At 38.4% G+C, this 22,162-nt stretch overlaps 1 protein-coding gene across 3 annotated transcripts in view; it reads left to right on the plus strand.

Moving 5' to 3' along the window:
* The window catches only part of LOC149500814 (phospholipid phosphatase 2), a 47,993-nt gene that overhangs the window by 5,795 nt on the left and 20,036 nt on the right, over positions 1-22,162 (plus strand). Inside the window, exons 1-3 of one of the 3 annotated variants that reach the window (XM_089735071.1) lie at positions 10,399-10,614; positions 11,244-11,294; positions 18,794-18,893. In XM_089735071.1, the coding sequence (XP_089591197.1) occupies positions 10,528-10,614; positions 11,244-11,294; positions 18,794-18,893 (238 nt within the window). In that variant the 5' untranslated portion in view covers positions 10,399-10,527. Of the gene's footprint in view, positions 1-10,398; positions 10,615-11,243; positions 11,295-18,793; positions 18,894-22,162 lie in introns of those variants that run through there. The other 2 variants (XM_089735073.1, XM_089735072.1) reach the window with 2 other exon arrangements.

Raw genomic sequence — 22,162 nt, forward strand, 5'->3', positions numbered from 1 at the left:
GTGTGATGGTTAACCTACAATCAAAAACATCCACGAGAACACTTGTTCCGCTCGATCACTCCTGACTACACTTTACGACTTATCGGAAAATTTAAAGTCATCAAAGCTTTAAACTGTTTTAATACCATTTTAACCATATCAAACAATAGGGTATACAAAGTTCACTATTTAGCAGCCAGAGCACGTACCACAGTCGTTCATCAAATTTCAAATTTACTTTGTACAAATCAGGCATAGCTTACAGGAACTCAGATCAAAGAAAACTTCCGAGTAAAAATATCTAACGCCACGGCTCTCCAGCCGACCAGCAATCGCAATTGCCCTCATGATGCGCATCCACAGCGTGGATCGCCCGTGTGCATCACCCGCTGACTACACACGATGGTCTTTACAGACCCAGACCTCCGCCAGAGCCAAACGCGCACCGCGCACCCACGGACTACTTGAGTTGCCTCAAGAGACAACCGATTTCTACCCGGCTACGACTACGTAATAGCTACTGGTACGGTCGAACACAATACGGCCGATAGACTATCCTTACTCGAGTTTTCACCACAATTTAAGCTTGCTCTTCATCATCATCATTTACATCAACCTCGACTGGTATGTGTCATGCTGGCATTTTTCTTAGCCTATCATGTGGGTATTTGTAAGTACGTTTTGAATTTAAAGCTTTCAATGTGTAACGGTCACCATCCAATAATTCAACTACTTTAAACGGCCCTTTAAACTTCGGATCTAATTTCGTTTGATTACGCTCTTCGTTTTAATGTGTGGACGAGCTCACAGCCCACCTGGTGTTAAGTGGTTACTGGAACCCATAGACATCCACAACGTAAACGCACCGATTACCTTGAGATAGAAGTTCTAAGGTCTCAGTATAGTTACAACCGCTGCCCCACCCTTCGAACCGAAATACACCACTGCTTCACGGCAGAAATAGGCAGGGTGATGGTACCCGTGCGGTCGATGGCACTATACGGAGCACCCGTCTGGTGCCACGTCCTTACCCACGAGAACGTCGCCGCGCTGCGACGCCGGTAGCGCGCGATCGCAGTCAGAGTCATTCAATGATACCTCACAGTCTCCTACGAGGCGGCGCGCCCTAGCGCAAGTGCGGCCGGAGCGCGGAGGCTCCAATCTCGGCAGTCCGTGCTAGAGGCGTGGTCTCGTCGTTTGGCGGACCCGTCGGCCAGCCTCCGTACCGTCGAGGCGATCTGCCCGGTTCTCGCGGACTGGGTGGGCCGCGACCGCGGAAGTCTCACCTCCGGCTACCTTTCCTACATGATGTTACTCCCACACTGAGGAAGCCAACCGCGAACACTTGTCAAGCACGCACAAGCACGCACTTCACCGAAAAAACTTGCATCCGCCAGCGGAACCCGAACACCGCCGCATCGCCAGACACGAACGCACCGGGCGTCTTATCTTACAGGTCACGACGACTTCAGATGTGTCAATTTTTCTTCCCCACGGAAACTTGCTTGCTTTCTTGTTTGCTTGCTGGAGCCCGAAGTCATCGAACGTGTAGTGTTATTGGTATTGAATCTAATAGATTCTAAAGTTTCAGCGACAATTCACCGTCTCATGTCTTGGTTTACTGCACTAGTGCCATGTAACTCTAGCAGTAGTCATTGGCTTAAAAACTATTCGTGTCGGAACTACCCACTCGTCATGACAGATCCATTATTGCGATCGAAGTTTCACCTGAGACTTGCACTTGCCTTAATTTCTTGCAATAGCTTGTTACGTGTCGTATTTCCGCTAGTAAATGCCATGTGATAAGTCGAGCGTCAACTGGTCAACATGAGCCAGAACGTAAGATGTGACGATTTCTTCGTGGCTCAGATCTTCCATCGAGGTAGCAGACGTTATTACACGACTTGCGTATGCTGCATTCACGCTTTTGTGGCTTACCATTGCTTAAATTGATAAGCGTCGCAGCAAGAATTTTGCATAACGAGCGAGAAATAAGTCGCAAATGCCTCCATGTGACACCTACGTGTGAAATCCGCGACAACATGATAAGGCACCGCCTTTCAGAGCCCCACTGAAGACTACAATGAACTATGCACCATCCAGTAGACGTTCATCGAGGTACATATCAACCGTAGCGCACCAAGCACATGGATCGGCATCTGTCTGTTCCCGATGAATTTCTGACCCGTGATCGTAGATACCGTTACTGGTATTCTGATCTGCATCATGTTTTTCCGCTGTACTTCGAACATGTTCAAACACGTCACGCCAGTGAGAGTAGAGTCCTGATCTCACTTCTGATGTCGTAGGCGGCGCCAGGGTTGGCTAAGCGGTAGTTTCCGTTATCACTCGTATTTGGTTGAACACAGTTAATAAAAAGTCAATAAAACCTTTTGAATAATAATTATTGAAACTCAACACACACAACTTTCACAATGACAGGATAAACCGACAGTTTCGTTGCACATACCGACAGACCGACTGACTGACTGACTGACTGAAACGGACGGAATCACTGTCTGACACGAATGCCACGACTCTGTCCACGTACCGCCATTTTATAACTGTGGCGTTACGGAGTCTACCCTTCATTTTGTGATATTTATCAAAACAACATTTCATCATTTAAAATAATAATCAAAACCACCGTCTTAATATTACTAAAGGTCGTCAACCATGACACGGTCATTCTGTCACTTTGACGTTTGTGTATCGTTGATATTCCGAACTATTGACCCGGATGCGACATATATATATATAGATGGCCTTTTAAACCTTCTCCCACAAATAATTCAAGACCAAAATTAGTATATATATATATAAATGAATTGCTGTTCGTTAGACTCGCTAAAACTCGAGAACGGCTGGACCGATTTGGCTAATTTTGGTCTTGAATTATTTGTGGGAGAAGGTTTAAAAGGTAGCTAAATATGAAAATGCTCGGAATTAAATAAACATAACAATTTTGTTTTTCCTTTGATGTTCGGATTCCTTTTGTTTGTTTTAAGTTTATTTTATAAAAAAGTTTAGGTCTTTTATTTATCGATTGAGGCACTACAAAGTCTGCCGGGTCAGCTAGTACTAAATACAATTGATTTTAGTGTTGGTAGCAATAAACTAACAGCTTTAGTGGATTCATCACGAGACAATTTAAGTCATGAAGGCAAATTGATATTTGTTTCCGGTTCAGTCTTGTTTGACTTTTGTGCATTGGACAACACAAGTCTTCAAGAACAGGTATTTTTGCGTAGAAGAGGTAGATAAAATATTCCCAAAGAATGTAGTCCAGTCTTTGCATGACTGGGCGCGTAGGGGGTATCAAATGTAAAGAAATATAAAGATTCATTGTTTTGTCTCTATAAAAGAAAATATTCATAAGTCAAACGATTACTAATGCATATTATGTTTCATCTACCTGGTACTGACGATATCCGATTGCATTTACAATGCGCAAATACAATTGCACTTAGAAGGCAACTGCCTACGTTTGTTTACGCAATAAAATTATTATAGAACAAGGATTCATTTATCACGTGGCGTGAATTGTATTAAAATAAAAAATTAAAATAAAAATCTTTTATTTCAAGACATCTGTCTCATATTGTGTTAGTATTACAGTAAGTAGTTAGTATTATAGCAAGTAGGTATTTGTAAACAATGGTTTATATCTTTTTTATCTTTTTTCTTAAGTAATCTCCGGCTTAAGCTGAATATAATCTTAATTACTAAGTATTTTAATGCATTTTAAGCGATGGTTGGTTGTTCCTCGGGCATTGCTGACTCAACAGTGCGGTAGTAAGGGCTTTGACTACTGGGCCGAAAACCGTGGGTTCATTCCCACATCTGGCAAACATTGGTTGGTAAGTTGACCAGTTTGGCTAGGTCGTTTTAGAACAATTAAATTGAACCTTTGATCTCGAGCCTAGAGGCGGCTGACAGCTCTCATGTTGTGATTGGTGTATGCGAACTCTACCAAAAACTCCAGTAGAACGTGAACTCTATTCTTTGTCTCTTTTGTTCAAATAAAACTGGCTTCTATTAATATAGCTTTTAAGTTAACAATTCCTTGTATATTATTATAACATATTAACGGGACTATCCAAATATCTATGATTTTTAAAAAATAATTTTAAACGTTAAAAGACATTTTGCTCTGGCAATTAATTAATCATAATAATTAATTATTATAATAAATAAATAATTAATTATTATGATTCTTCATAATAACTTATTAATATGATTTGATCGAATGTTATTCTAGAAGTACGGCTACTAGACGATAGATGGCGCTTTTACAGGTTGTTTGTGAAAATGATTTGACATTAAAATTTAACTTCAGTTGATTTTCAACATTCATAAATCTAAATAGAATGTGTGTAGTTCAAGTACATAATTAAAAGCTTTTTATTTAAATTTAATATTTTTTTTAGTTTTCGCGAATTATGAAATAATAATGAATACTATTGGTATAGTTTAATCTCTAATTTTTTTATTGTCAATAAATACTATTGCCGGTGTTTCGGATACTTCACAGATGTCGTGGACGATTAAGTTTTATTTTAAATGGTGGTGTATCAGTATATTAAGTAGGTAGCACATAAGGTTTACGATATTATCATCATCATCATCATCATTTCAGCCTATCGCCGTCCACTGCTGAACATAGGCCTCTCAGGCATCATCATAGGAATAGATTTCCAGTGCGACCGGTCCATTGCCACCTGCATCCAACGAGACCCAGCGCTTTTTACTAGGTCGTCGGTCCATCTAGTAGGTGGCCGTCCCACACTGCGCTTGCCAGTTCGTGGTCGCCACTCCAGGATCTTTCTTACTTGCGATATTATATAAGTACAATATTGTATTTAACAAATATATTGATGAACTACCCTTTGAGAAATATGTAACACAAACACTTAAAAAACATTGTAACTTATGACAATGTTACTCTGTAAGCATTTCGTGGACTTGATAAGCATTACAATGAGTAGTTATTATATTAAAAACTTAAACGTTTTACACATAAAACGCGTTGTTATTCGAAAACCAATTACAATTCAGATATCAATTAACAATGAACACATTGTTCATAATTTTATTTTAATTTTAATTTTAATCGTCAGCTTAAAAACTAGCCTGCAGCTGTCGGGTGTGCTTTTACGACAATTCCGACCATTGCAATGGAAAGCCTAATGAAATTTAGACCGCGTCATATAGCAATTTAAGTGGAAGCTAGGAGGATAATAGGCTGTGTTTAGATACCCCGTGCTTCTTCAAACGAGGTAGGCGGAGTCCTTAGCGGAAGGCCACGGTCTGGCTGTGCTCAAGGCATTGCAGACGTTCATTGGTAACCCTAATCACTCAGTATTTAAAGGATAAGACGTCCGATGCAATCGTGTCGAGTGATGCACCGGTGTTCGAATCTCAGGCGGGTACCAATTTTTCTAATGAAATACGTACTCAAGAAATGTTCACGATTTACTTCCACGGTGAAGGAATCACATCGTGTAATAAAAATCAAACTCGCAAAATTATAATCTGCGTAATTACTGGCGGTAGGTTCTCTTGTGAGTCCGCGCGGGTAGGTACCACCACCCCGCCTATTTCTGCCGTGAAGCAGTAATGCGTTTCGGTTTAAAGGGTGGGGCAGCCGTTGTAACTATACTTGAGACCTTAGAACTTATATCTCAAGGTGGGTGGCGCATTTACGTTGTAGATGTCTATGGGCTCCAGTAAAAACTTAACACCAGGTGGGCTGTGAGCTCGTCTATCCATCCAAGCAAAAAAAAAATTGGGTCTGAAGGAGATTTTAAATTGGACTTACCGCTACGTTTACCACTACGTTTTGGAAAGGGTACCTGAGTTAAACGGAGCCTTAAATGACGCCGAGCTCACCAAAGCGGGTGAGTTCAGCGACTATAGTCTGCCTTAAGGAACGCCAATATGCATTTTATATTCCACTTATCCGGTGCAAGCTCACAAGAAGCCTAGTAATTACTTGCGCTAAACTAGACAATTACAATTCGATTGAAACCATAATATTGATATTAGATATAGTACCGATAGTGATAAGACCCAATCAGTCAATCAGTTTTAGCGGTAGGCAGCGGCTTGGCTCTGCCCCTGGCATTGCTGAAGTCCATGGGCGACGGTAACCACTCACCATCAGGTAGGCCGTGTGTTCGTCTGCCTAAAAGGGCAATAAAAAAATAAAAAAGTCTACCTATTCCATAGGGATTACCGACCGTAGTACATCTGGGTATGTAGGAATTATGAAACCAGTTATAGAATCCGTGGAAAATAGATTATTCTAGTACCTAGATATATTAATGGCCAGAATGGGAACTGACTTATTCACAAGGAATTGCTGCTTTTATAACGTACGGTAATTATATAGATAAGCATGCAGTCTCTATGTTAAAAATAGAATCCAGTCTAACAGTGCATACGGGTCTCAATAAACCGGCTCTCTCTAACAATGTTAACCTAGTTGGAGTATCTGGATACGTGTGTTTGGAAAAATGACGATATTAAAAAAAATTGCCTCTACTGCAGAAGTAAACCGCCAATACCGCCAATTGTACTTTTTTGTTTTTAATGTATCGCACTGTTTATTTGTTTTTTGGTGTACAATAAATAATACTCTCTCTCTCTCTCTCTCTACCTAAACAATTTATGAGAAATTAATTTTGGACAAACGGATTAATCATTACGGAATCAATTATTACAATACGACATAAGTCAAAAGTTCATTGCCCTAGAGCCATAGATTATCAATAAATTTTACATCTATTGAAATATACTGTTACAATGAGAACCTATAAATTAAATGCAATATAAATCAGAGAAAGTTAATAATTCCTCGCCTGATATTCTCGATTACAAACTATTGTAATGAAATAGGTGTATAATTAATCAACCGTCCGTATTTCTGATCGAACAAATAGTGGAAGAGTGTCTGTGACCTGTGAGTGTAAATAAAAATTACTTACAATTATTATTACGGTTAAAAGTATGTTTTGTCTCCAAATATGTTTATTTAAATTCATAGTTGATGTGAGAGTGACCTTAGAATAACAAGAGGTAGTTTTTTTCAATATATTGAGAAATATCCGACACCTTTGACCAATTAAAATTTTAGTTATCGGCTATTATTTGAAGTTCCACCTAATCACTGACACCTCAAGGCCCAGATTAGTTTTACATTTCTCTTTAGCAATAGCTAAAGTACACTTTAGCAATAGCTATAACTTAAATTAACAAACGCAATCATTTTTATGTTTAGATATATAAAATAATAATAGATGCGGACAAATACGGGTAAGAAACTAACATGAACCACCCATTCCAGTTAAAGCCATAACTCTTGGCGGGACGCCTCGATTATCCTATAGCCATTTTGAATTATTGTGACCCATCATGCATTGAATGAGTTAATGCAACACTTTATGATTCATTCTTACCACTTGCTAAAAATAGGAAATAAGTTTTTAAACTTTATAGGCTAAGGTGTATATGGACTATTTAGTGGCAAACAGACTTCACAACGCTAAAGGCATTGCCATACCATCTGTAATGTTAAAAAAAGTATCAAAAAAAAAGTCCGATTAAAAGACTTTTATATACTATTTACGTTTGTTCTGAATTCGATTTCATCTATGTACATAACACTTTATCACTTGGTATTCCCCAAACTAAACTAAAATAACATTATTCCTTCCTTCAATTGGCAAACAAAATATAGGTATATTAACAATATTCATATTTTCTATTCATGCTACGTTCGTGAGTAGACAATTTTATGTATAATTAACACGTCAAATAAATAAATAAAAGGACTTTGCTTAGTACATGGGAGATAGTGTTTTTAAAGAGGTAAACACAATATCCTTAGTATCTTTCCTCCAGTGATTCTTGTCCCCCTGATGGCTGTCTAGAAGATATCGCTTTTGGTGATGAAACCGCTGGTTTTAATTATTCTGTCTAATGTATTGGTATCTACAAACCATAGTCAATCAGTTAATATTGTGACGACGCTTCAAATTTTCGAGAATGCAGACAGGAATTTTTTCAATGCCTGGATGTGTGGAAGAGCTCAAGGCATACTCAGTGTTTGACGGAGTTCATTGCAATCAAACACGGTAGTCGCCGTTAGCCGCTATCCGTATTTGAAATTCAAAATCGAAATCTCAGTTTTATTTTTGGGGCTTACATGGCAATCAAAGCAAATATGTAGATTTCTGTTACTAAGCGCCTGGGTTGCCTAACTTTGCTTTCCTTTATTCTAATCTATATATGTTTTAGCCTTATAAATAGATTAGAAATAGATTCACTCTCAGTACATTTGGATACGCTTTTCCATTAATTTTTTTCCTACCTAAACTGAGAGCCTTGAGAGGCTATTTCAGCGTAGCCTTAATTAGTAGCTGAGCTCACGGGGCTCAAACCTTACGACGTTGCTAACACGAACCCTAGCAAGAGCCGTGCTTCGCAGAATCTACCACCGGATCGGAAACGCGACCCACTAAGAAGATCCGGCGAGAAACTCAGTGGGCTGTGTCTGTGGGTTAATTAACTCGCCGAGCCCTTCGTCGCAAGCTACGGCTTCGACCAGAATGATGACCGATGCTTGAGGTACCTAAAAGCATCGTTAGTGGATCGAGAGGATCCGAGATGACGTGTTTGGGGCGACGTCGACTGCTTTCCATTCTGTCCGCAGGATCAGGAGGTCTTTCCCAATGTATACTAAATACAGGTGCCTTAGTAACAGAAATCGACGTAATTACTTCAGTGCGCCACGTATGACACCGGTGACCTACGTGGCAGTCAAAGGGCTAAACGCAAAAGCAAAACTTGTCCGCGTTTGAAAATGACTTGTGCATACCTTGCTTGTTTCTTTATTGGACCACACCTTCCGCAGACAGAGCTGATAACCGATTCACCTCTGACCGTTCGCGCCCGCGTTGCAGGGCTATATTTATTTTATTGTTAGCTCATTATTTAGCGCGTCAACTATTACGCTGTGATATATTGGATATCATTTGTCTCACATTCGATACTAAATATATTACATGAAATTATAATACCATTATACCATAGATTTTTTTTCTTCCACTTTCGTGAATCGTTGATCTATATACTAAATACGTGAAGCAAAAACTTTTTACTAAAATTGCGCGGACGGAGGAGTATGAAATTTCCCACACTTATAGAGAGTACAGAGAAGGAGTGACGAATGTTAATATTTTTTTTTAATTTTGTGTAAAAAATACATTAAATCAATAAATCAAAACATTACACACACTATAATGTATTTGACACACACACGCATGCCTACCATTTGCTTATTGTCAAACTTTTCTTATTGCTTATTATAATCTGTGCTGAAATTGAGAATAAATTAAATATTGTATGTTTTTTTTTTTTTTTTTAAATGTAGTCGATGATAGAATCATAATAGTATGCAAACTGATAATCTCAATTAATTATAGTCGAATTTCGACTACCAGGAGATCACTAGTATAATTCAAATTACTATTACGGTTTAATCTAGTTTACACAATATTAAAAAAATTTTTATAGGACGAGCTCACAGCCCACCCAGTGTTAAGTGGTTACTAGAGCTCATAGACATCTACAGCGTAAATGCGCCACCCACTTTGAGATATTCGTGTGATGAACATTGAACGTTTGTTTGATCTTTGTCTGGGTGTTTGTTATTTGTATACGTATATATTTAAAGGTTTATTATTATTATTATTTTCCTACTGCTGATAGCCTTGAGAGGCTATTTCAGTTTCACCCTAACGTGAGCTCACTCACGGGGCTCAAACCGGAGTGTTGCTAACACTGACCCTAGCAAGAGCAGTGCTTCGCAGAATCTACCACCGGATCGGAAACGCGACCCACTGAGAACCCGAACCCGTCGCTTGCGACGAAGGGCTCCACGAGCGAATTAACCCATAGACACAGCCCACTGAGTTTCTCGCCGGATCATCTCAGTGGGTCGCGTTCCCGTTCCGGTGGTAGATTCTGCGAGGCACTGCTCTTGCTAGGGTCAGTGTTAGCAACACTTTCGGTTTGAGCCCCGTGAGCTCATGTTAGGGTGAAGCTGAAATAGCCTCTCAAGGCTATCAGCATAAGTAGGATTTTTTTTTATTACTTTTTAAATTTCTCATACGCGATTGACGATCGAAATATCGATCTATCTCTTAGGTTTATGGCGTTTCCTTTTAGATTTCGCCAATGTCAACGATCGAAATAAGGTTATTTTTTAAACGTACTCAGATATGTACAATGACGTTTATTTTCTTATCTACATACCGATTCGCTTAATGACGTTTGACGAACGTGGTGTTCCGATTTTCCTTATTACTCATAAATTGTTCACATAAAGGTATCTGACGTGAATAACTTCGACCCACTTTGCGTAGAACATTGAATTGTTATAACAGTTTTGCGTTAATGTTTAACGCGGTGTTAAAACTTTTTTAAGGAATACGTTAAAAAAAAATTTTTTAATTGGAACTGGTGTAGTAGTGATTTGTAAAAATGGTGGCAAATTCAGCAGTACGCACTAGTTTAGAAGGGATAAAGAGGATTGCGTCTTTCAGTCGCAGTTTCAAGATTGGTGCAAACGTAAGTATTAAGTACTTATTTACGTTGATACTCTTGGTAATACTTAGTATCTGTAAGAGCGAAAGGAACAAAATCGATGCATTTAAATCTCGAACTTTTATTGCAGAGGGTAAAGACCGGATTTGCTTTTTGTAAAAATTTTTTTAGGTGGATTCATAATATTATGATTTTGTATTTTATAACTATAGTTTCAATGCTTAATTTGTATGGTTTAAATCATGGATATTCTATATTAAGCATTTGATGTAAAAAAATGCTTTTACATTCTGATCTTGTAACTTCATAACTCGACTCTGGGATTAGTTGTACGTATTTTTTTAAATCCAAATGATTTTCACTTTATCACCTATTTTATATTATCGAATTCCGAACGTAATTACTCATAGCAAGCACTTCCTGCAGAAGAACCCAAAACGAATTTAACCTCGAAAAATAATCAGTTCCTGAACTTAGTCATTTTCTAATCGCAATATAGAATAAACAAAATATTTTCGCAGACTTGACAATTTTTGTATCCGATAGTGATAAGAGGACTTTATCGATAGATTATTTCGTAAATCGATTATAATAACGTCTAGTTGCTATTCAACGTTGCGTCTGATCGTGTGTTTCCATCATTTTGTGCGTAGATGAGGGAAGAAACCGAAATGCAGCATCTGACTACGTACGGAACTGTTCAGGTGATATTTTCAAATTCACATTCACGCCTTAAACTCCATAGGTATGAAGGCTATTCTTAGATTTAAAAAAAAAAATAGTGCTTATAAAAAAATCGTCAGTAAACACTTTCGTCTTAGTTTAAAAAAAAACAGATTTTGCTTTTTTGACACTTCATTGTAAAGGCGGGAAAAATCCCATTGTTATTTTGTAAATAAAAAATTAAATTCAAATATGTATTGAATGGTTCAGCCTTTTCCTGTTTATATAATTTGCATAAAGATTAATAAATACTAAATAACTTCACATATTGAGAGCATAGCTATCTGACCTACAACTAACTGACGAAGTATAAACGTTTTTTTTGTAATTATATTAATACATTAAATCTTTTAAATGTTATTGATATAAATTATTTACGTTTTTCTAGTGCCGTCTCGCGATTATATTTACACGTTTGAACATAACATATCGAGGATCGAAACACTATTTGGTTTAAACAGCATTTCAATTCTTACGCGACATTTATCTTTGTAATTAATTAAAGATCCGTTTTATTCAATGGTTTAAATAAATCTTTAATTAAGTTTACCGCATTGCAATAGCAGAAGAAGTTTTTTGTTTTAACTATTGATATTTTTTCCAAATATTAAACTTTAAATGGGTCCTCTGTTAAGTTGCAAAAATATCGATTAAACCATACAGCTTTGTTTCCTACCTATTCTAGTAACCACGAGGGGTTTTTCTAGATTCACCGAACTAGTAGGTGAGCTCACGGGGCTCAAATCGGGAGTGTTGCTAACACTGTCCCTAGCGAGAGCAGTGCTTCTCAGAATCTACCACCGAATAGGAAACGCGATCCACTGAGAAGATCCGGCTAGAAACTCAGTGGGCTGTGCCTGTGGGTTAATTTGCTCGCCGAGCCCTTCGTCGTAAGCGACGGGTTCGTCGAGAACGATAACCGGACCAAATAGCTTTTCACCCTCGATACATGGTAACTTCATACGCCCTTAACCTTCATGACTACCACGATCAAGGGAATAACATCGTGTAATGAAAAAAAGGGTCGCGGAATTTTTAATTATAACGTATCATGAAGCCCCACTGGTAAATAACCTATAACTATTTTTGAGTCAATTCCTCCCGCGTTTTCCACTGTCATCAAGACACTAATAAATATTTTCTAATTTTAAGACATCTCGACGCTTACCATGTGATTTAACTAACGAAGGTGATTTCCATTTTTTATTGCTTAAATTAGTGGACGAACTCGCGGCCCACCTAGAGTTTAGCAGTCACCGATGCCCATAGACATCAACAACTTAAATGCCGCCACCTACCTCGAGACATGAGTTCTAAGTCTCAGTTTTACAGTACAACGACTGTCCAACCCTTGAAACCGAAACGCATTACTGCTTCACGGCAGAAATAGGTAGGCTGGTGGTGCCTACCCGTGCGGACTCACAAGACGTCTAACCGCTAGTAAAATTACGCAAATTATAATCTTACGGGTTTGATTTTTACTACACGATGTTATTCCTTCACCGTGGAAGTCAATCGTGACAATCAACATTTGTCAAGTAAGTATTTCAACATTCATTTCGTAAAACATTGAACTAAAATTTTACCCACATTGATAAACAGCTACCTACTACTTTAGTTAAATATTTATAGTTTCTATTTATCACAATATAAATTTAGCTATAAACATCTGGATGTGCGGTGTCTGCCTACAATAGAACCGGTCTCCGCCATATCTTGGCTGGTAGGCAGCGGCTTGGCTCTGCCCCTGGCATTGCTGACGTCCATGAGCGACGGTGACCACTTACCATCAGGTGGGCCGTATGCTCGTCTGCCTACAAAGGCAATATAAAAAATAAAAAATTAAAAAGAAATCTCTTCCCGTGGGTGTTGTAAAGGGCTACTAAGGGATTTACCGGAAAAAGGACAACAGCGTTTGCGGCCTATGAAGTATACTGCGATGCCCAAACAATACCTACTCTTGGCGAGCCGCATTGAGATCGGGCATGGTACAAACATCTGACGCGAACGATTTATGTCGCTCCGTTTCTAGACTACCTAACCCATGCATCAGCTCGCTGAATTTCTTGCCGGATCTTCTCAGCGGGTCGCGATTCCGATCCGGTAGTATATTCATTTGCGAAGCAGCTGCTTTCTAGTTGTTAGGTCTCCTTCGGAGGCGTTCGGGCAGCTGTTAGCTAATCCCACCCCTGGCTGAACCTTTGCTCGCCCAGCTGTCCTGTCGAAACTGGAAAGGCATCCGGGCCAACAGTAATCCTTCAATCATAGAGCAGTTGTGAAATACAATTGTGTCAAAGTGGTAATGGGCATCCATGGACTCCGGTAACCACTTAAAACTAGATGGACCGTCAGCTCGTTCATCAATTTAGGCAATAAATAAATGATAAAGATTATATGGCTATAAAATTTAATTAATGCAGTAAAATGATAAATATCGGACAGTCACTACAATAAAAAATGATTAGGAAAACTACCTTTTACGTACAAATTGGGTATAGGAGATCTCAGTCGATCTGTGTGCTAGTGCGAGTTTATTAACGTTCTCGATAGCGTAAAAGTTAACTCAAATTTGTATGGAGTTGGAACAGTGCCCCTTTTTTTTTTTTTTTTTTTTTTAACGCTGGGGAATCCATTTACGGATACCCGGTCGAGGGGGGTAACGGACCGGGTTATGTCGGACTCCGGCGCCTCCTGAGAGGAAGAAGGGGAGAAGATGGAACAGTGCCCCTAGCGACAAACGAAGGCGAACGTTCCAACTGTAGCACACAGACGTGAAGCGATTACGTACTTACCCGGAGACACCAAGTCGATGAAAAAGATAAACAAAAATATCAAGCTAATGAAATTATCTTAATGTTGGTAACGGCTGGCAAAATTAGAATCAATGTATGAGCGAGTAACTCGATATAAACACAACAAAAGAAGAAAAAATATAAGTACATTCGGCATCATATTGAATAGGCCAGAGCGGCTTCTAATATTCATAATCCAGAAGGAGCCCTTTGGGGGCGGGTAGCGTAGGATAGGCCATTACGGAGAGCCTTAGAGGAGGTGCTACAATAGACGTCCTTCGACTTGTGATAATTATCACTCCCAACAAAACAGTACGGGTTCAAAAACAATTCGAAACTATTCTTTTTTTTATTTCTACCTATGCTGGTAGCCTTGAGAGGCTATTTCAGCGTAACCTTACTAGTAATTGAGCTCACGGGGCTCAAACCTGACGACGGTGCTAACACGAACCCTAGCGAGAGCCGTGCTTCGAAGAATCTACTACCGGATCGGAAACGCGACCCACTGAGAAGATCCGGCGAGAAACTCAGTGGGCTGTGTCTGTGGGTTAATTTACTCGTCGAGCCCTTCGTCGCAAGCGACGGGTTCGACGAGAACGATGACCGGTGCTTGAAGTACCTAAAAGCACCGTTAGTGGATCGGGAGGATCCGAAATGACGTGTCGAAGCTACTCCTTAGATTCCTATACGAAGAATAAATACCACAGATAATATTTTAGAAACTACATGGAAACTACGCTATGCATTTGACAAGAAAAATTTCAAATTCAAAAACTTTGAAAACTCTTCGCAGTGAAACATTTTATATTGTTACGTGTTCGAAGTCGGGTGCTCTTGATAAGCTGAAGGGCAACGTTCCTGTCTCGTTATATAAAGGGCGTCACGCAAAGGTCACGAGCAGACAAGGTCAGGGTGACCTTCGTTCTCGCGGGCTCTCAGGGGTGGCTGCACCCGTAAAAACAACTGTAACCTTAAGAACATTAAATTTGTTTTTCAATTGCTTAAAATAACTTTTACGGTTTAATTTCGCCTGTTTTATTGTGATTATATGTATTACTTCCGACGTTTAAAATAGTTAGTTGCGATTATTTTTTTAATTGTGGACGAGCTCACGGCCCACCGGTTTTAAGTGGTTACCGCAGCCCATAGACCCCTACCTCCACCTCGAGACATGAGTTCTTAGGTCTCATTTTTTACAATACAACGGCTGCCCCCCGCCTTTCTAACCGAAACGCATTAAAGCGTTCTTTTAATTATTTCTAGGACTTGCGAATGAAAATATACTTATTGATTTTTTTATTTAAGCTCTAGTTTATAGTGTCTTTGATTAGCTACTAGGTATATCATTAAATGTGACGTATAAAATAAGTATACTTATAGTTGGAGAGTTTGCATGTTTATTCGATTTTATGCGCCCGTCACCTATACGCTTGAGTTGAAACTTCGCACAGATGTCATTGGCCCGAATGCATCAACAAAAGAATTGGCGGGAGAATCGTTTTCAAAAATTGTTATATATGTATTTCTTTTACGCATTCGGTAAAGCTACGGCGAAGCGCTACTAATTTAAAAAAAAAGGCTTAAATACGATGATTTAGGATAGATTACTCACTCCTTCGTCTGTTACATAATTCATTTAATAAATTTATTATTAAATTATAAATAAGATTGACGTAATAACGACTTATATGCGAACTATTTTTCAGTCTTATTATAAACTAGCTGACCCGGCAGACTTCGTAGTGCCTCAATCGACAAATAAAAGACCTAAACATTTGTATAAAATAAACTTAAAACAAACAAAAGGAATCCGTCCGACGGGGAACACATTAAAGGAAAAACAAAATTGTTATTTTTATTTAATTCCGAGCATTTTCATATTTATCTACATTTTAAACTTTCTCTGGACTTCCACAAATAATTCAAGACCAGAATTAGCCAAATCGATCCAGCCGTTCTCCAGTTTTAGCGAGACTAACGAACAGCAATTCATTTTTATATATAAAGAAGATTAGCTGAAGAAAGTATTATTCAAACATATAATTGACGGATTCCAAAGTTTCCAAATATTCCAGATAATAACAAACAAATAAACAAATGCGTAACATTGTGATTCCGAAAATTCAATTTTAATGCCGATACGCGTAGTACCTAGTACAAAACGTAGCTCACCATAATTATTATCAAGCAGTTATAGTGATAGGGCGTCTTGTGAGCTCGCATGGGTATGTACTAGTATCCTGCCCATTTCGGCCGCAAAGCAGTAATGCATTTCTGATCGAATTGGTGATTACGCATTTCAATGTGTTTTTTTTTTATTGCTTAGATGGGTGGACGAGCTCACAGCCCACCTGGTGTTAAGTGGCTACTGGAGCTCAAAGACATCCACAACGCAAATGCACCACCCACCCTGAGATATAAGTTCTAAGGTCTCAGTGTAGTTACAACGACTGCCCCACCCTTCAAACCGAAACGCATTACTGCTTCACGGCAGACATAGGCGCTGGCACCTACCCGTGCGGACTCACAAGAGGTAATTACGAAAATTATAATTTGTCAAGGTGGGTAACTATTAAATACCAGACGGGTCGTGAGCTCATCCATCCATTTAAGCAAAATAAATAAACAAAAATCTACAGGAATTGTGTGAAGCCTGGCGAAGTAGCGTTATACTAGACTAATAGCTTAGTCTTAAAATATGATCTAGAAAATAAGCCCATGCACTATTATTATCGCTACGTATCGATATTCACGATATTTTGAATGATCTACGATAAATATCACTTTACAATTCCTACATGATATTTTATAGCAGCCCTAACCTGAAGACTTGGATTATTTATCCGGCTTACAGAAAGTTTTATAACGACTTTTCCGTTCTCTTCGCTTTAGAAATAATGTTTTTGTAATGGACGTAATAATGTCGTGTCGTCGTTTGATCGAATCTAAGAAATTACTTTTCAAATGTACATATTGAATAACAAATTTGAATAACTTTATATTATTTAGTTTGCATGTATTGTTGCATTATGAGTTCAGGTTGACAGAAGAACTAGTGCCTTAATGCAGATAATAATATTATTGTTAACAAGTTGAATACTAGGACACTATGCTTAGCCCATCGGGTCGCGACAGGTTGACATAAGAGCTAGTGCCTTAATGCAGATAATAATATTGTAATTAACACGTTGAATGCCAGCCTAGAAACTATGCTTAGCCCATCGGTTCGCGACAGGTTGGCATAAGAACTAGTGCCTTAATGCAGACAATAATATTGTAATTAAAACGTTGAATACCAGCCTAGAAACTATGCTTAGCCCATCGGTTCGCGACAGATTGGCATAAGAACTAGTGCCTTAATGCAGATAATAATATTGTAATTAACACGTTGAATGCCAGGCTAGAAACTACGCTTAGCCCATCGGTTCGCGACAGGTTGGCATAAGAACTAGTGCCTTAATGCAGACAATAATATTGTAATTAACACGTTGAATACCAGCCTAGAAACTATGCTTAGCCCATCGGTTCGCGACAGGTTGGCATAAGAACTAGTGTCTCAATGCAGATAATAATATTGTAATTAACACGTTGAATGCCAGGCTAGAAACTACGCTTAGCCCATCGGTTCGCGACAGGTTGGCATAAGAACTAGTGCCTTAATGCAGACAATAATATTGTAATTAACACGTTGAATACCAGCCTAGAAACTATGCTTAGCCCATCGGTTCGCGACAGGTTGGCATAAGAACTAGTGTCTCAATGCAGATAATAATATTGTAATTAACACGTTGAATGCCAGGCTAGAAACTATGCTTAGCCCATCGGTTCGCGACAGGTTGGCATAAGAACTAGTGTCTCAATGCAGATAATAATATTGTAATTAACACGTTGAATGCCAGGCTAGAAACTATGCTTAGCCCATCGGTTCGCGACAGACAACGTGTGTCTGTCATTTGACATATCTCGGAAAACTTAGTGGTTATTGTTTCCGTAAGTCGCGCATTATTTTATTTTTTCTTGACGGTATTTGTGAAAAAACACCCCAACGATTTTTGGACGATTCTTGGTTTATTAGTACAGTCCTGGGGCACAGTATGATGTGGACACATGCTGGACACAGGAAGATGGATTCACGCTGGTGTTTTGTAAACATTGTTTGATAGATCCAAGTACGCTTTGTTTTTGGAGTGTTTGAGAGTTCTTTCATTGGAACCTTTGTGGAACATTTATTTATTTCCATTTATTGATTGATGCCAACACACTGAAACATCAAGCGAATCGGTGTTGAAAATAGGTAATTCCTACTATGATTGGCGGCGCAAAAGTTTTCATAATTTTTTAGCAAATAAAGTTCTTATTTTCCACTCATACCGCGTATCGTTACAACGATGTATTATGAAATAAATCCTATTTTTATTAATACGTTAGTACTTTATTCACTGGTTCTGTAGCTTGCGGGTTAGTTCGGTATACATATCTTAGAATCTTTTAAATGGGCTAGAAAATTAAAAGACAATATGACATTGTCCACATACATTGTCCAGTATATAAGATAGGATCTGACAACCGTCTTATTTGTAATTTCAAGCCTGAGATTGGCAAGTTAGGAAACGAAGTAGAAGAAAGTTATGTCTAAACATAATTGGTTGCTCGATATTATGTGCTTACCCTACTATATTTTGTTTCAGACAAGAGATATAGAGTCTCACACAACAAAGTCGAGAGCGTGCAGAACAAGATTCAACTTACGTTGGCTATTGGGTGTCGATCTGCCACTGCTATTGATAGGTAAATTGAATTCGATATTGTTTTGTTTTTTTCGGTAAAAATCCATAATTCGACGCTTGCAAGGCAAACGTGACTAAGCGACAATGCGTGAACTTTATAGTAGACTAATTTAAAGTTGAAATACCTGAAAAAAATTCTATTTTAACGAATCTAGCTGTAGGATTGAAATGATTTTAATAGACCTAGAAATATATATTTTTTGCGGATCGAATATGGTTATTGCCTATCATTTATGTATAAAACAGTTATTGTCGCTTAGTCACGTTTGCCTTTCAAGCGTCGAATATCTATTTCAGCTTAATCTTAAATCGTTTTTTATTGTCATTAAATTATTTCCGACGTTTTCAATACTTTGTATAGTTTTCGTTGAGAATTAATTTGAATTGTTTTGACTATTCGTGGAAACCATGGAACATACTTTTTTAGGATTATCGGACGACCCCAAGGACTGTATTATTTAAAATTAGCTTTCCGCTTTTTTGTTCGAGACATTTATATATAGATTTATGAGGGTTTGGTTCTTATTAACACAATTTTGTTCCTTCATCGTGCTAATTATTCGTCAGCAAATATTACGTATTTCAATAGAAAAATGGGTACCTTTAACGCTGGGTAATCCATTTACGGATACCCGGTCGAGGGGGGTAACGGACCGGGTTATGTCGGAATCCGGTGCCTCCTGAGAGGAAGAAGGGGAGAAGAGAAGGACCGAGATCCTCGACCTCCCCCAATTCTCACAGGAGATTACGCCTTGAAAACGGCGCGCTAGGCACTTGCCCCGCAGAACCGACTACCGATTAAGCCCTACCGAGCTTCACCACACCAACTACAAGAAACTTACGGTACCGCAATGCGCACTGAAAAGAAAAATGAGTACCTACCCGCGAATTTGAACACCGGCGCAGCAGCATCGCTCGATACGAGTAAACCGGGAGTCTTATCTTTTACGCCACGACGATTTACAAAGTCACTTAGAAACAGAATAACCAATTTACGTAAACAAATTTATTCACGACTGCACATTCTAGAGCATCGCACCCTTCGTTACGAGTTTGTTGGCTCTGTCTGAAATGCTTAGTCTAGTAACAGCAAGCAAGTATATAAATTTAAACATGTACATATTTATTTCATAATCTTTTAAATTTTCGATAAATGCTCGTATAGTATATAGGTAATCGGTTCTGTTGAAATTCACGAAAATACACATTACAAACTTAAAATTATCCGTAGCATTCTCTTTTTTTTTTCTTTTTCAAACCAGACTCTGTGTTAAAATAATTTATTTTAATTCGATTCTATGTTATTAATATATTATGCAGACTGCAAAAAAAAAGAACACCGATAGGCAGCGGCTTGGCTCTGCCCCTGGCATTGCTGACGTCCATAAGCGAAGGTGACCACTTAACATCAGGTGGGCCGTATGCTCGTCTGCCTACAAAGGCAATAAAAAAAATAAAAAAAAGCGGTAAATTTGTTGTCGTTTCAAATAAGACTATTGTTACAACGTTAACAGGAAACAATATTAAATTATTTAGCTGAGCATCAATAAATGTCCTTCTGGTAAGTTTTATATTTCGCACGCAACGCCAAGATATAAAACGCGTCTCGCGTTCCGTTGAGAAAACCAAGATTTCCAAGATTTGAAATTTTTTTTTTCTCTAAGCTTAGATTATTGCATCTTGCATCTTGCTTCATCATCTGCTTAGATGAGACTCACTGTCTATCTGGTACAAAGGGGCTCTTTCCAGAAATCCCAAGATAAATCCAAACAAGAAGACATAGTCGCATCAGTTCAGTTTCGTTGTATTGTTAATAGATGATTTTTATAACCGGATTTTTTGTTGTTTCTTCGAATAGACGACCCGTCACGGGATATCTTATCGTCCAATCTAGAATAAATTCTACATTTATGTAAATCAAAAGCTCTTTTTACCGTATACATACGTACAAATTATAGTTAACATATTACCATTTCAGGAAAAATCAATCACGAATTCACTCTTACGTAAAATAAGTTTCACAATATTAAAAACAATGGTTGGATTTCACGTGTGTCCAAAAATAGATCTGTATTGGTTCTATTATTCGTATAAACTTGCTCTGCGGTTTCGGTCGGGTTATATTTGTAAGAGGAATGAAATATATTACATTTTCCCGAAACAAATATCGCTTGTCGATTAGCAGATTCTTTGGTACGTTTCCTATAGATTCATCCCGATTATCCCTATTATGTTTGTACGGAATTTCCTAGACAAACACGGACACTGCGTTTTTAAAAACAAAAATTCACATTCATAAAATAAACTTACAGGGCCAACTCAATGGCTTTTTGGTCAGGAGGAAATCGCCGGACTTCCGCCCTTTTCTGGGGATACTGGGCGGGGTATGTCAGAGTCGAACTGACTAAAACCTCCTGTCGCTCAACAACCAACGTCCAAACCTCGAAGTCACTAACATTAGAGTCTAATGATTAAACCGTTTCTTTCGTGGCGTAAATATTATATGTAGTAACAAGCACTCCTCCTTTTTCTTCTTGCTTCGGCTTCCTCAATACTGAGGATCGTGACCACCTCTTCGCAACAAGAGCATATTCTGGATCATTCCACGCTATTTGCCTTTATCTGTCGCCGAGTGCAGAGCATCGTGAACTGTGGTGTCGAGGGTAGTGCGGATCTGGTCAGTCCAACGTATCAGGCCTCTACCTCGTGGTCTTCTTCCGTCCACTATGAGGCTCAATTATCCTTCAAATATTATTTAGATGAACTCTTTTATTTAGATAACACAAAACGAAGTTATTTCACTGAAGCCGCTGCGGGACAATGGTACTAAAGCTACACATCGAATCTTATCGTTTTTAAAAATAAATTGTATCCAAAGAATGAAATGAGATACAATCATGAAATTTCTTATTGAAACCAACCACAGCGAAATGCATACGATTTTAAACCTTGTTTACGCCGGATTAGCGTTGAATTCCAAAGAAAAATAAAAATACATTAATTTTTGACCCTCTGAAAGGGAATCTTTAACGATTCCCCGTACAACTAACCCACGAACATATTTTAATATAATTTACGGCGTGTCCATAGAATTGCTTTCCAAAGGCCACGTAGGTAAATTTTATTGTACAATTGATTAATTATTTAACTGTTATCATTAATCATCGGTGATTTATGGTTTGGAAATTAAAAAACTTAAGTCTAAGCATTGATTAATCAAGAATTTAAGCGGTTACACTTTTTTCGCTTCATCTTTTGGCGGTAAATTAA

The sequence above is a fragment of the Bombyx mandarina genome, chromosome 19, assembly GCF_030267445.1.
Source record: "Bombyx mandarina strain Sakado chromosome 19, ASM3026744v2".
Classification (NCBI taxonomy): Eukaryota; Metazoa; Arthropoda; class Insecta; order Lepidoptera; family Bombycidae; genus Bombyx; species Bombyx mandarina.